At 49.4% G+C, this 14271-nt stretch overlaps 1 protein-coding gene across 2 annotated transcripts in view; it reads left to right on the top strand.

Annotated features, from left to right (window-relative positions):
* LOC119957221 (shiftless antiviral inhibitor of ribosomal frameshifting protein homolog) overlaps positions 1-14271 on the top strand; it is a 28868-nt gene that overhangs the window by 5131 nt on the left and 9466 nt on the right. The window contains exons 2-5 of one of the 2 annotated variants that reach the window (XM_038785052.1): positions 6170-6314; positions 10478-10527; positions 12305-12334; positions 13631-13786. In XM_038785052.1, coding sequence (XP_038640980.1) covers positions 6170-6314; positions 10478-10527; positions 12305-12334; positions 13631-13786 — 381 coding nt within the window. The remainder of the gene's footprint in view (positions 1-6169; positions 6315-10477; positions 10528-12304; positions 12335-13630; positions 13787-14271) is intronic. The other variant, XM_038785053.1, reaches the window with a different exon arrangement.

Consider the following 14271-nt stretch of genomic DNA (forward strand, 5'->3'; position numbering starts at 1 on the left):
GCATCGTTGGAAGCAGTTTCAATTGCAACATTCCCAAAAAAATAAAGGATTGGATCTGTAATTGATCCCAGCTATTGAGGAAGCACAAAGGAGTGAAAGTGATTGGATAGCTCTTCAGAAGGCACAGCACGGGCAGGATGGACTGAATGGCCTTTGGTGCTGTATGAAGGGATGGTGGCGGCAGGCAAGATTTTCACTTCTTATCCAAAGGTTTCTCTTGGAGGACCTCCCGCACCTCCATCTCCGCCACCGAGGGAGCAAAGGCTCCAGGGACAGGAGAAAGGAATCGCCTCCCGAGTCACACACCATCCTGACTTGGATACATATTGTTGCTGGGCCAAAATCCTGGAACTCCCTACCGAACAGCACGGTGTGGGGAGCGCCTTTACCAGATACACTGCAGTGGTTCAAGTTGAAGGTTCACCAACCCTTCCCCAAGGGCCAAAGCCTTCTGAAAGCCAGCCTTTGCCAATGACACCGACATCCACTTGCTGTAAGTACAGCTGTATGTGGAGCCCGGTAAAGTCCTTATCTTCCATCTTTGTACAAATGCCTCACGTGAGCTGAGAAATGTTAGTTTTGTGGTGATATGCATAATTTTGTGGGCATATGTAAATACACAAGGGGTTAATGTAAACAGACACTAGAGAGACACCAGAGGGAGCACCAGAGACGTGACACACAGACAGTCAACCAATAGGTCAGTAAGATAGGACACGACCAATAGGCATTCACGATACACACAGAGGTGACACTACCACAGGGGGGCATTACACCAACCCATATATAAAGGACACAGCATACATGATCTTCCTCTTTCCAGTGGAGACACTCAGTGAGTACAGACACAGGGTTGATTGAACATCACACCCACCACATGGATTGTAGCAGACTGGTTCGTCAGTGTGAGTAGCTATAGAAGGATTAACAGCGGAGTCGAATCCAAGTAGGAGAATTGTTAATAGTTCAATAAACGTATTAAAGCTATCTCCAAGTCCGAACCTTCCTTTGTCAGAGTGCAGATCAAGGAAGCAGCTTATGCAACGTCAAGAGCATAACAAAACAAGTTTGGCTCAATAGCAGTCCATCAATGGTTTGCGTATGAGTTCAAACCTCACTCTGGGCAATGAACCCTAGGCTGACACTTTATAGTTGAGGAAGTGTCTCATTATTCAGTCTTTCCAATGAGATGATGAACCGAGGCTCGTTTAGGTGGGTTGCCTCAAATTCCCCAGAGCATTCTTCGAAGGACTGTGGTGTGTGGGGGTCAATCTGTGGAATGGGTTGGTGGCGAGGAATGTTCCTGGGGTCCTGGCCAGCATTCATCGCTCAAAGGGCAGCAAAGTGCCGCAGTGGTTAGCACTGCGGCCTCACGGTGCCGAGGACCCAGGTTCGATCCCGGCCCCGGGACACTGTCCATGTGGAGTTTGCACATTCTCCCCGTGTCTGCGTGGGTCTCGCCCCCACAACCCAAAGATGTGCAGGGTAGGTGGATTGGCCACGCTAAACTGCCCTTTAATTGGGAAAACAAATAATTGGGTACTCTAAATTTATTTTTTTACAGTTAGTCTGATGACCAGGAAACACATAGAATTTACAGTGCAGAAGGAGGCCATTCGGCCCATCAAGTCTGCACCGACTCTTTGAAAGAGCTCCATACAAAAGCTCACACCTCCACCCTATCCCCATAACCCAGTAACCCCACCCAACACAAAGGGCAATTTTGGACACTAAGGGCAATTTAGCATAGCCAATCCACCTAACCTGCACATCTTTGGACTGTGGTAAACCAGAGCACTCAGAGGAAACCCACGCAGACACGGGGAGAACGTGCAGACTCCACACAGACAGTGACCCAAGTCGGGAATCGAACCTGGGACCCTGGAGTTGTGAAGCAATTGTGCTATCCACCATGCTACCATGCTGCCCCTGACCATTGTTGATTGTTGTTACCCAATCAGGCTGAGGGACTGGGTGGAGTAGGATTCCTCCACCCAAATAGAACCCGTCTCTGGGCTATCAACAAGGCAAAGGCGATGACATTCACCATCACTCCCCCGTCTGCAGCACCAGTGAGTCTGACACCCTAACCACCAGCGGACATGAATCCAGATCAATTTTGAGTATTTCCAACATGGCGTTGAAGAAAGAGGCCCAAAAGATTTACTAACTTGGGAGAAGACCAGAACATACGAGTGTGGTTAACTGGCCCCCCAAGAGCAACACTCCCACTTGTCCTCCAACCCAGAAAGGAATCAGCTCATCCTTGCTGTAGTCAGATGAACCCTGTGCACCACCTTGAATTGGATCAGACTTAGCCGAGCATAGGAGGACGTGGGGTTGACCCTGTGCAGGGTCTCGCTCCATATCTCATCACCCAAAATGGGACCCAACTCACCCTCCCATTTCACCCTCACCTCACTCAACGGAGCTGACTCCGTTGAGAGGATAGGGCCATATATGCACAAAATACTCCCCCCCCCCCCCCCCCCCCCCCCCCCCACACACACACTCCCCCCCCAAATCCTCTTCAACAGGGATGAGGGTGGTGCCAAGGGAGAAGAGGGAAAAGTCCTTTGCGAAAAACCACAAATCTGAAAGTATCTGAAAAGATTGGAACCAGACAGTTGAAATTTCTCCAATACCTCACGGTAGCATGGTGGTTAGCATCAATGCTTCACAGCTCCAGGGTCCCAGGTTCGATTCCCGGCTGGGTCACTGTCTGTGTGGAGTCTGCACGTCCTCCCCGTGTGTGCGTGGGTTTCCTCCGGGTGCTCCGGTTTCCTCCCACAGTCCAAAGATGTGCGGGTTAGGTAGATTGGCCATGCTAAATTGCCCGTAGTGTAAGGTTAATGGGGGGATTGTTGGGTTATGGGTATACGGGTTACGTGGGTTTAAGTAGGGTGATCATTGTTCGGCACAACATCGAGGGCCGAAGGGCCTGTTCTGTGCTGTACTGTTCTATCTATCTATCTACCTCCTTAAAGCTGGTAAACCTGCCCTTCAAGAACGGGTCCCGAATTCTATCCAAACCCTTCTCCCATCCTGGCCCCAGACCCAAACGTCGATGCCAAACCTGCGATTCGCTGGCACAAAAAAGGTGCCACGTTCTCCCCATGTCTACGTGGGTTTCCTCCGGCTGCTCCGGTTTCCTCCCACAAGTCCCGAAAGACGTACGGTTCGGTGAATTAGACATTCCGAATTCTCCCTCTGTGTACCCGAACAGGCGGTGGAGTGTGGTGACTAGGGGCTTTTCACAGTAACTTCATTTAGAATTTAGAACAGTACAGCACAGAACAGGCCCTTCAGCCCTCGATGTTGTGCCGAGCAATGATCACCCTACTCAAACTCACGTATCTACCCTATACCCGTAACCCAACAACTCCCCCTTAACCTTACTTTTTAGGACACTACGGGCAATTTAGCATGGCCAATCCACCTAACCCGCACATCTTTGGACTGTGGGAGGAAACCGGAGCACCCAGAGGAAACCCACGCACACACGGGGAGGACGTGCAGACTCCGCACAGACAGTGACCCAGCCGGGAACCGAACCTGGGATCCTGGAGCTGTGAAGCATTGATGCTAACCACTATGCTACCATGCTGCCCCAATTGCAGTGTTAATGTTGCAGATGAGGGGACCAGCATAGGGAACTCTGGTAGTATGACTTGGGGTATTACGGTACCTGGGAGTGTGAGCTGCCATTGGTGCAGAGGGCTCGCTGCCCATTGGCCCAAGTATCGTGTCCTCTGCATTCTCATTGGTCGAGAGGAAGGTAGCTCCGCCTACGAGGTGGGGTATAAGAACCCGTGTGCCCCAGCAGCCATGTCATTTCCGTACTCCTGCTGCTGGGCTCACTTCTTGCTGATTAAAGCCTTTTGTTTCGGACTATTCCTTAGTTTTCGTGTCCATTGATGGTGCATCAGGAACTGAGTTTAAATTGCTGTCTGAACTGCTTCGAGATTCTCAGGTTGGACACCACTCCCAGAGATTCTTACCGGAGAAAATTGCAGCAACGTGGCTACTATTGCACAAAGGCTGGGACCCTGACAGAAACTCGCCGGATTCACTGAACCATAAAAATATCTTCTGAATATTGGCTGCCGCGTAGTAAAATAATAAATTGGGTAAAGATCTATTTCATTGCCCTTTGTGCTTGCCACTCCTAAGGTTCGGGTATTGCGTTTTCCTACATTACAATAGTGGTCACATTTCAAAAGTGATTTTATTGGCCAGTATTGAGCTTTGGGACATCCGCGAAAGGTGCTATTTAAATGCAGTGTTGTTCATCGTTTCACCCTGTGTTCCATCCAACATCCAAAGAACGAGATATCAGTGCATGAATCCCCCCCCAGGGAGGGAATGGGAGGAAAGTGAGAGAGAGCTCTTGCAATGAGCTTCAGTGGGAAATCAATAATAATACAGTCAATGTTTAATCCCTTATCTTCAGTCTAAAGGTTGCCTCGTGTTTTGTTTTAGTTTCTGCTATCCTCCAGCCTGACCCTGTTGGGGTTTCTCGAGGAGCCTTTTCCTTTTCCGTTTGCTCCCTCACTTTTTGAGGCCTTTTCCTCTGAGCTGCTTGCCACCCTCACGTGGCCAAACTGCTCCACCGTGTTGTGTTAGGATTTTGATTGATTACGTTGGAAATTTACAGAACTCGGTCAGCTGATGACGTTCTGACTGGCAACAGTGTGATGAGCAAATAAGACTGTTTACCCTTCCATAAAGGTCCCTCTGGTGAAAGTCGTCCTCTGCAGGGTTGTTTATGTTCCTTTGAGGGCAGATGTATTAGAATTACCATATAATCCACAGTATAAGGCACCCCTCTCACATTGTGTCTGAGATTCCAAAGTATTTAATGAGCTGTAAAATGCTTTGAGGCATTTGTGGTAGCCCTGTTGCTGCACAGCTCCAGGGACCCGGTTCGATCCTCAGCTTGGGTCGCTGTCTGTGCGGAGTCTGCACGTTCTAACGGCGCTTCACAGCTCCAGGGTCCCGGGTTCGATCCTCGGCTTGGGTCGCTGTCTGTGCGGAGTCTGCACGTTCTAACGGCGCTTCACAGCTCCGGGGACCCGGTTCGATCCTCGGCTTGGGTCGCTGTCTGTGCGGAGTCTGCACGTTCTAACGGCGCTGCACAGCTCCAGGGTCCCGGGTTCGATCCTCGGCTTGGGTCACTATCTGTGCGGAGTCTGCACATCCTCCATGTGCGTGCGTGGGGTTTCCTCCGGTTGCTCCGGTTTCCTCCCACAGTCCAAAGATGTGCAGGTTAGGTGGATTGGCCATGCTAAATTGCCCTTAGCGTCCAAAATTGCCCTTAGTGTTGGGTGGGGTTACTGGGTTATGGGGATAGGGTGGAGGTGTTGACCTTGGGTAGGGTGCTCTTTCCAGGAGCCGGTGCGGACTTGATGGGCCGAATGGCCTCCTTCTGCACTGTAAATTCTATGATCTATGATAACCCCTTGCTGCATCTACATTCAGTGAACACTGGGTTAGACTGAGCCATGATGACTATATTGGACAAATAGCTGATACCTCTGAGATGACGTCAGTGTCTGCGAAGTTGCCCTTCGACCTGTCGTAAAAGCGTCAAGGATCAGAGGGCGCTGATTTAAAATGATTTGCAAAATAAGCAAATAAAATGTGAGACAATCTTTTGCACACCGCGAGGGGTTGGGGTCTGGAATGCGCTGCCTGTGGGGACAAGTTCGATCGAGGCTTTGGAGAGAGAGGGTGTTAGATGATTATTTAAATGCAAACAATGTGCAGGAACTACGGGAAAAGGCATGGAAATGGCGCTAAGTCACCACACTGGTCTGGGCCTCCTCCTGCGTAACAATTCTGTAAAAAAATAAGTAGAGAAAGAATACTTTCTCTCGGGGCTGGTTTAGCACAGGGCTAAATGGCTGGCTTTGAAATCACCTATTGTCACAAGTAGGCTTCAAATGAAGTCACTGTGAAAAGCCCCTAGTCGCCACATTCCGGCACCTGTTCAGGGAGGCTGGTACCAGCCTCCCTGAACAGGTGCCGGAATGTGGCGACTAGGGGCTTTTCACAGTGACTTCATTTGAAGCCTACTTGTGGCAATAGGCGATTTTCATTTCATTTTTTTCATTTGTCAATAAAACTTTAAAAAAATATCACCCTCTTTTCTATTCTTCCCCAACAGCTGGAGAAGAGCACCCGCAGGCTGAGGGAAACATTCCATGCCAAGGCCATTCCTGTCCCAAAAGCTGACTCTTTGATGAGGAGGCATGACAATGATTATAAATTGGTGACCCAAGAGATCCTGCGACTTAAGGACCAGGCAGATGGTACGTTTGCAATCAGAAGACCTGGGCGGAGGGGTCACGTTGTGGTAATTTCAATCGACCAGTAAACCAGAGGCGCAGGCTATTGCCCTGGGGGACAGATGTTCAGACCCCTACCATGGCAGTTGGTGGAATTTTAATTTGCTTCATAAAATCTGGAATTAAAAGCGGGGCGACACAATGGCGCAGTGGTTAGCACGGCTGCCTCACGGCACCGAGGACCCTGGTTCGATCCCGACCCCGGGTCACTGTCCATGTGGAGTTTGCACATTCTCCCTGTGTCTGCGTAAGTCTCACCCCTCCCCCACACAACCCAAAGATGTGCAGGGGAGGTGGATTGGCCACGCTAAGTTGCCCCTTAATTGGGAAAACAAATAATTGGGTACTCTAAATTTATTTTTTGAGAAGTTAGTCTCATTAATGATGACCAGGAAACCATTGTTAATTGTTGTAAAAGCTCATCTGGTTCACTAATGTCCCTTTAGGGAAGGAAATCTGCCGTTCTTACCCGGTCTGGCCTACATGTGACTCCAGACCCACAGCAATGTGGGTAACTCTTAAATGCCTTGGAAATGGCCAAGTGAGAGACTCGGTTCAGGGGCAAACAGGATGGGTGCCCCATCCCATGAAAGAATAAAGAGAAAAAGATGAGTAAATTCCAACGCCAGCAAGCACACGAGTGATTAAGATTGGAGATTTCCTGCCCAGCCTGTGCCGGGTTAACTGACCTCCATCGCTGCGATGATGGGGAAGCCACAATTAACTTTGGCACCCCCTTTTCGGCCAAGGTGCTGAAAAGTTGGACAAGGTTCCCATTCCTTAGCTCTGACCGATGACCTTGCCTGGGGGTGTATGTGGGTGTGTGTGTGAGTGTGTGTGTGTGGATGTGTATGTGTGGATGTGTGTGTGTGTGTGTGTGTGTGTATGTGTATGTTAGTGTGTGTGTCTGTGTGTGTGTGTGTGGATGTGTATGTGAGTGTGTGTATATGTGTGTGTGTGAGTGTGTGTGTGGATGTGTATGTTAGTGTGTGTGTCTGTGTGTGTGTGTGAGTGTGTGTGTGGATGTATATGTGAGTGTGTGTATATGTGTGTGTGTGAGTGTGTGTGTGGATGTGTATGTTAGTGTGTGTGTCTGTGTGTGTGAGTGTGTGTGTGGATGTATATGTGAGTGTGTGTATATGTGTGTGTGTGAGTGTGTGTGTGGATGTGTATGTTAGTGTGTGTGTCTGTGTGTGTGAGTGTGTGTGTGGATGTATATGTGAGTGTGTGTATATGTGTGTGTGTGAGTGTGTGTGTGTGGATGTGTATGTTAGTGTGTGTGTGTGAGTGTGTGTGTGGATGTGTATGTGAGTGTGTGTGTATGTGTGTGTGAGTGTGTGTGTGTGTGGATGTGTATGCGAGTGTGTGTGTCTGTGTGTGTGTGTGTGTGCTGATGTGTGGGGTAAGCTGGGTCTGCGAGGACTGTGTTTACTGCAGCAGTGAGAGAGACAGGCTTCCAACACTTGAAGAAATGCAACTCGATTTTATTGAACACTTAACTATAATACATGCTTTAACTGTGGGTTGACACTATGCTGAGTTGACTGGAGACCTGAGGCTAACCTGACCAGACTATCTGACTACCACATGGTGTGTATTCTAGTTGCTGCTCACGGGCTCTGACTGTCTCAGAGGCTGGATCCCGAGAGAACGGGAAAACTAGTGCCCTCTGGCTTTATAGTGGTCGTGCCCTGTCTGGTGATTGGCTGCTGTGTTCTGTGTGTTCATTGGTCATCCTGTGTGTCAATCAATGCCTGTCTGTGCACCATCATATACTTTTGTGTATATTATGACATGTGTGTGTGTGGATGTGTATGTGGGTGTGTATGGGTGTGTGTGGGTGGATGTGTGGATGTATGTGTGCGTGTGTGGATGTGTATGTGGGTGTGTGTGGGTGGGTGTGTGAATGTGGGTGTGTGTGTGAGTGTGAGTTTAGGTGTGTGTGGGTGTGTGTGGATGTGTGTGAGGGTATGGGTACGTGTGGGTGTGTACGTGTGGGTGTGTGTGTGGATGTGTGTGTATGTGTGTATGTGAGTGTGTGTGTGTGTGTGAGGGTATGGGTGTGTGTGGGTGCGTGTGTGTGAGTGTAGGTGTGTGTGTGAGCATGTGTGTGAGGATATGAGTGTGTGTGGGTGTGTGAGTGTGGGTGTGTGTGGATGTGTATGTGTGTGGGTGTGTGTGTATGTGGCTGTGTGTGGGTGTGTGTGTGGGTGTGTGTGGGTGTGTTGAGTGTGTGTGTGTGGGTGTGTGTGTGTGAGCATGTTTGTGAGGGTATGAGTGTATGTGGGTGTGTGAGTGTGGGTGTGTGAGAGGGTATGGGTGTGTGTGGGTGTGTGAGTGTGGGTGTGTGTGGATGTGTATGTGTGTGGGTGTGTGTATGTGGCTGTGTGTGTGGGTGTGTGTGTGGGTGTGTGTGGGTGTGTGAGTGTGAGTGTGTGGGTGTGTGTGTGTGAGCATGTTTGTGAGGGTATGAGTGTATGTGGGTGTGTGAGTGTGGGTGTGTGAGAGGGTATGGGTGTGTGTGGGTGCGTGAGTGTGAGTGTAGGTGTGTGTGTGTGAGCATGTGTGTGAGGGCATGAGTGTATGTGGGTGTGAGTGTGGGTGTGTGTGGATGTGTATGTGTGTGGGTGTGTGTGTATGTGGCTGTGTGTGTGGGTGTGTGTGGGTGTGTGTGTGAGCATGTGTGTGAGGATATGAGTGTGTGTGGGTGTGTGAGTGTGGGTGTGTGTGGATGTGTATGTGTGTGGGTGTGTGTGTATTTGGCTGTGTGTGTGGGTGTGTGTGGGTGTGTGTGTGAGCATGTGTGTGAGGGTATGAGTGTATGTGGGTGTGTGAGTGTGGGTGTGTGTGAGGGTATGGGTGTGTGTGGGTGCGTGAGTGTGAGTGTAGGTGTGTGTGTGTGAGCATGTGTGTGAGGGTATGAGTGTATGTGGGTGTGAGTGTGGGTGTGTGTGTGGATGTGTGGGTGTGTGTGTGTGGGTGTGTGGGTGGGTGTGTGTGTAAGTGTGTGTGTGTGTGTGTGGGTGTGTGTGACGGTGTGTGTGTGTGGGTGTGTATGTGTGTCGGTGTGTGTGGGTGTGTGTGTGTGTGTGGGTGGGTTTGTGTGTAAGTGTGTGGGTGTGTGTGGGTGTGTGTGTGGGTGGGTGTGTGTGGGTGTGTGTGACGGTGTGTGTGTGTGGGTGTGTGGGTGGGTGTGTGTGTAAGTGTGTGTGTGTGGGTGTGTGTGTGTGTGGGTGTGTGTGTGTGTGGGTGTGTGTGTGTGTGTGGGTGGATGTGTGTGTGGGTGGATGTGTGGGTGTGTGTGACGGTGTGTGTGTGTGTCGGTGTGTGTGTGTGTGTGTGTGGGTGTGTGTGAACGTGTTGTGGCTGGGCTGCTTTGCATGTCACCCTCCGGACCTGCACTTCCAAGATGCACTGCCTTGCTGACTTGAGGTTGACTTGAGGGCCGCGCCCAGCAAAGAGCCAACAGCTTCAGAAGAGAAGAGACACAAGATGACTTTAGTTCAAACCAAAGTCTCAGCAGCCTCCCAGTGTCTTAACCCAGGCTTCTGTTTCTCAGTTTTTTTAATGGTAAAAATGAGCAGAATCACAGTACATGATCCAAAACACCAGTTAACAGTTCCTGGAACTCATGAGTGAAGAGGAGAATTTATCTTCTTCATTCCTGTGATGTGGGAGATCTGTGTTTTTCTTTTACTCTTTTATGAGATATGGGCATCGCTGGCCGGGTCAACATTCGTCTCCCATCCCTAACTTCCCTTGAACTGAGTGTCTCGCTCGGCCATAACTGAACAATGAAGACTTAGCCACATGGCTGTGGGTCTGGAGTCACATGTAGGCCAGACCGGGTTTGGTTGGCAGATTTCCTTCCCTGCAGGACGTTAGTGAACCAGATGGGTTTTTACAACAATCGAAGATTGGCCGGTAGATCGCGCCCTGTACGTGTGAACCGTACACATCTGACACAGTGATGGGTTAACAGGCCATTTGGGTAGAGATGGTGGCTTCTCTGCTGGGTAAGATGGAAATCTGAGGAAGGAGGTAGTTTGCTCAGTATGGGCTGACCTAGCTCGGTGAAGCCTCTTCTATTGAAACAAAGGTAACCCCGATCGTTTGCTTTTATTTAGACGCAGAGGATAATGGTGAGAACCAGCTGAGGGATGATGCAGCGGAGCCGGTAAGTTGCTTATTTTTGAGTGTTCCTTTCCAATGCTTTGGAAGGTTATTTGTTCAGCAGGATCAAAACCCTTCCTTCAAAGCCAGAAATGCCCACTCACGAAATGATGACTCATTCTGCTCGGAGAATAATCGGCCCAGTTTCTGTTGCTTAACAATTGACAAATGGCCATTTGTAAGGTGAAGGTTCAGCCACGCTGGGCTCCACACATGCATGTGGAAATTCTCTTCCAGAGAAAAGAACTGACAATTGGGCTGGCAGCTGTAGAGGGGCAGATAAGAGAGGCAGACGCTCGTCTTAAGATTTTTGATTACATTTCCTACGTTGTTTGGTCTTCAAGCTTAGGGGAGCTTCCATCTCCTTGCTACTTAACCAGCTTTTTAAGATGACAGAAAGGTTAGACACCATAATCACTGGATTGTTACGGTGCAGAAGGAGGCCATTCTGCACTGCCTCTCCCAATGAGCATGGTGACTTAGTACCCATTCCCCCGCCTTTTCCCCATAACCCCTGCACATTGTTTCGAATGTCTCGATTGAATTTGCCTCCACCACACTTGCGGACAGTGCATTCCAGACCCCAACAGCTCGCTGTGTGAGGAAGCTTTTTCTCACATAACATCTGCTTCTTTCGCAAATCACTTTAAACCTGTGCCCACCTCGTTCTTGATCCTTTTACAAGGGGGGAACAGTTTCTCCCCGTCTACTCTGTCCAGCCCCTCTCATGGTTTGGAACATCTTCTCAGCCTTTGCCTGCAGTGGTTCAAGAAAGAAGCTGCCCGCCACATTCTCAAGGGCAATTAGAGATGGGCAATAAATGTTGGCCTAGCCAGCAACACCCACATCCCATGAACAAATAAAAAAAAAGATGTTTCTACCAAGACTAGTGACTGTAAAATAGATGTGCTTGTTTGGATGGGGAGTTAGGTTAAGGCCACATTTACCCTCTAAAGATCCCATGGAGCTCTTCAAAAAAGAGCCACGGACTTCTCCTGGTTATTCCTCAACCAGTGCCAATGAAAGGAAAAGCAATTAGCTGCTCATCTATCTTGTTGCTGTGTGTGAGATCTTGCTCTCTGCCAACCGGATGTTCCAGTGACTACACTCCAATACATTCTTGAAATGAAATGAATGAAAATGGCTTATTGTCACAAGTAGGCTTCAAATGAAGTTACCGTGAAAAGCCCCTAGTCGCCACATTCCGGCACCTGTTCAGAGAGGCTGTGTAGCACCCGAGACATCCTAATGACCTGGAGTAATACGAACACTGTGACTGTATCAGCTGTGGCTCAATTCTAACGCTCTCCCATCAGAGGCGTAAGGTTGTGGGTTCGAATCCCACCCTAGGACTTGAGTCCAAAGATCTACCCTGACACTCCATTGCAGCACGGAGGGAGTGCTGCACTGTCTGGGGTGCTGCCTTTTAGTTGAGGGGCCTCATCTGCCTCTTCCAAGTTTTCGTTAAAGAGACCACACAGCACCATTTTGAAACTGGATAAGGCCTCCCTGGTTTCCTGGCCAAAGTGTATCCCTCAATCAACAGATTACTTCATCACCATCGCCCTGCTGTGGGTGTGGGAGCTTGCTGTGCATAAATTGGCTGCTGCAATTCCCTAGATTACAACACTAACTACATTTGAAAATGACCTGTTTGAGTATGAGGCACTTCAAGGTATCACCTGTTTGTGAAATATGCACTTTAAATGCAAGTCTTTCTTTTTGAAATGTAGTTTGAGAGGAGTCTGAGTAACGAGGTTGTTGTATTTTGTTCCTCGCAGGGTGAAGGTGATGATGACAATGATCTACAGGTACATGAATGATCAGCAGGAGTGTGTATTCAGCAGTCGGTGTGATATACGTGGCATGAAGCCGAATGCATTATTCATTTGAAATGAAAATCGCTTATTGTCACGAGTAGGCTTCAATGAAGTTACTGTGAAAAGCCCCTAGTCGCCACATTCCGGCGCCTGTCCGGGGAGGCTGGTACGGGAATCGAACCGTGCTGCTGGCCTGCTTGGTCTGCTTTAAAAGCCAGCGATTTAGCCGAGTGAGCTAAACCAGCCCTAGATTTTACCTTGTGTCTCTTAATTGAGATTAGGATGGCAGGATGGGGGATTTAAAAAACAAATTTTCATGGGGTGTGTGGCTTAGGGAAACATTTATTTCCCATCCCTAATTGCCCCTTGAGAATGTCTTGTTGAGCCACTGCAGTCCGTGTACACCCACTGTGCTGTTAGGGAGGGAGTTCCAGGGTTTTGACCCAGGGATAATGAAGGAACGGAGATATATTTCCAAGTCAGGACGGTGTGGGGCTTGAGGAGAACCTCCAGGTGGTGGGGTTCCCATGTATCTGCTGCTCTTCTCCTTCTAGATGGTAGTGGTCGTGGGTTTGGAAGGTGTTGTCGAAGGAGACTTGGTGAGTTCCTGCAGTGCATCTTGTAGATGGTGCACACGGCTGCCACTGCGCATCGGCGGTAGAGGGAGTGAATGTGAAAGGTGGTGGATGGGGTGATGAATAGGTTTGTCCAGGATGGTGTCGAGCTTCTTCAGTGATTCTCCTCTCCTGGGCCTCGTGTGTGCGTGGTTTCCTCCGGGTGCTCCGGTTTCCTCCCACAGTCCAAAGATGTGCAGGTTAGGTGGATTGGCCATGCTAAATTTCCCATTAGTGTCCAAAATTGCCTTTAGTGTTGGGTGGGGTTACTGGGTTATGGGGGTAGGGTGGAGGTGTGTTGTTGGGTAGGGTGCTCTTTCCAAGAGCCGGTGCAGACTCGATGGGCCGAATGGCCTCCTTCTGCACTGTAAATTCTATGAAATTGTCCAGTATTCTGGAAACTAGTCTTCAATCTTGGAGACTCTGGGAAATTGATAACCTTGCGTAACAATTTAGTGCAGCATCTTGGGTTTCCTATCCCAACAGGGATTCTTAGACCAGCCATATCAGTTTACTCAATTAAGATGAGGTAACAGTTAGATGCATTACATGCCTGTGCTATTCTTATGTGAATACAAACCATTTTGTTCCATGAGAATTGAATGCTGTGTTATGTCCAGATTCGCTCTTTTTATTTCTGCACTGTGATTGTTTCTGGTCTGTGTTCAAACAGGAAATAGTGGACCAGTTAAGGATGCTTCCCCTGACTGAGGAGAACTTACGAATGTTTAACTTGGCAAGGAACAATGAGATTCCTGGTAATCAAAGGCAGTTTGCATGCCCGCTCTGTGACAGAGATTGGTGGAGGGATGTGCCTGAGAGGAAGCAGGTAATGTTACTCCTGGTCACCAACGCTGTCCTCGTGGTGGAAATGTCCTAATTTCATTTATTGCAAACCCCAACAATCTGCTCAGCTGGAGGCTGGTGGACTTTCCAATTGGGCAACAGGCAACGAGGCAGAACGTGGTTCTAATGGGATTCTGACACATGTCTTGAGTTCTACCATTTCCTGGTGAAGGGGCAGCTGGATTGGGTTCTTCCATGCAAGCCACTCCCCAACCACCCCCCCCCCCCCCCCCCCCCACCACCACACACACACACACACCCTTTCCCCCTCATCAATAGGTGAGGCTGTTCTTGAGTTACCCTCGAGCTATACCACCTTGAAGGCCTCTGCAAGCTGGGTGCTGAGCTCTCTGCAGGAAACGAATAAAAAGCTTTCGGAGATTCAGACCACCCAGGGTGCTGCCGTCCAGGCGTTGCAGGCGCAGGCCGCTGAACAAGAGTAGGAGGCCGTGGTCCTCGTGAGTAAGG

Source organism: Scyliorhinus canicula, chromosome 25 (genome assembly GCF_902713615.1).
Source record: "Scyliorhinus canicula chromosome 25, sScyCan1.1, whole genome shotgun sequence".
Classification (NCBI taxonomy): domain Eukaryota; kingdom Metazoa; phylum Chordata; class Chondrichthyes; order Carcharhiniformes; family Scyliorhinidae; genus Scyliorhinus; species Scyliorhinus canicula.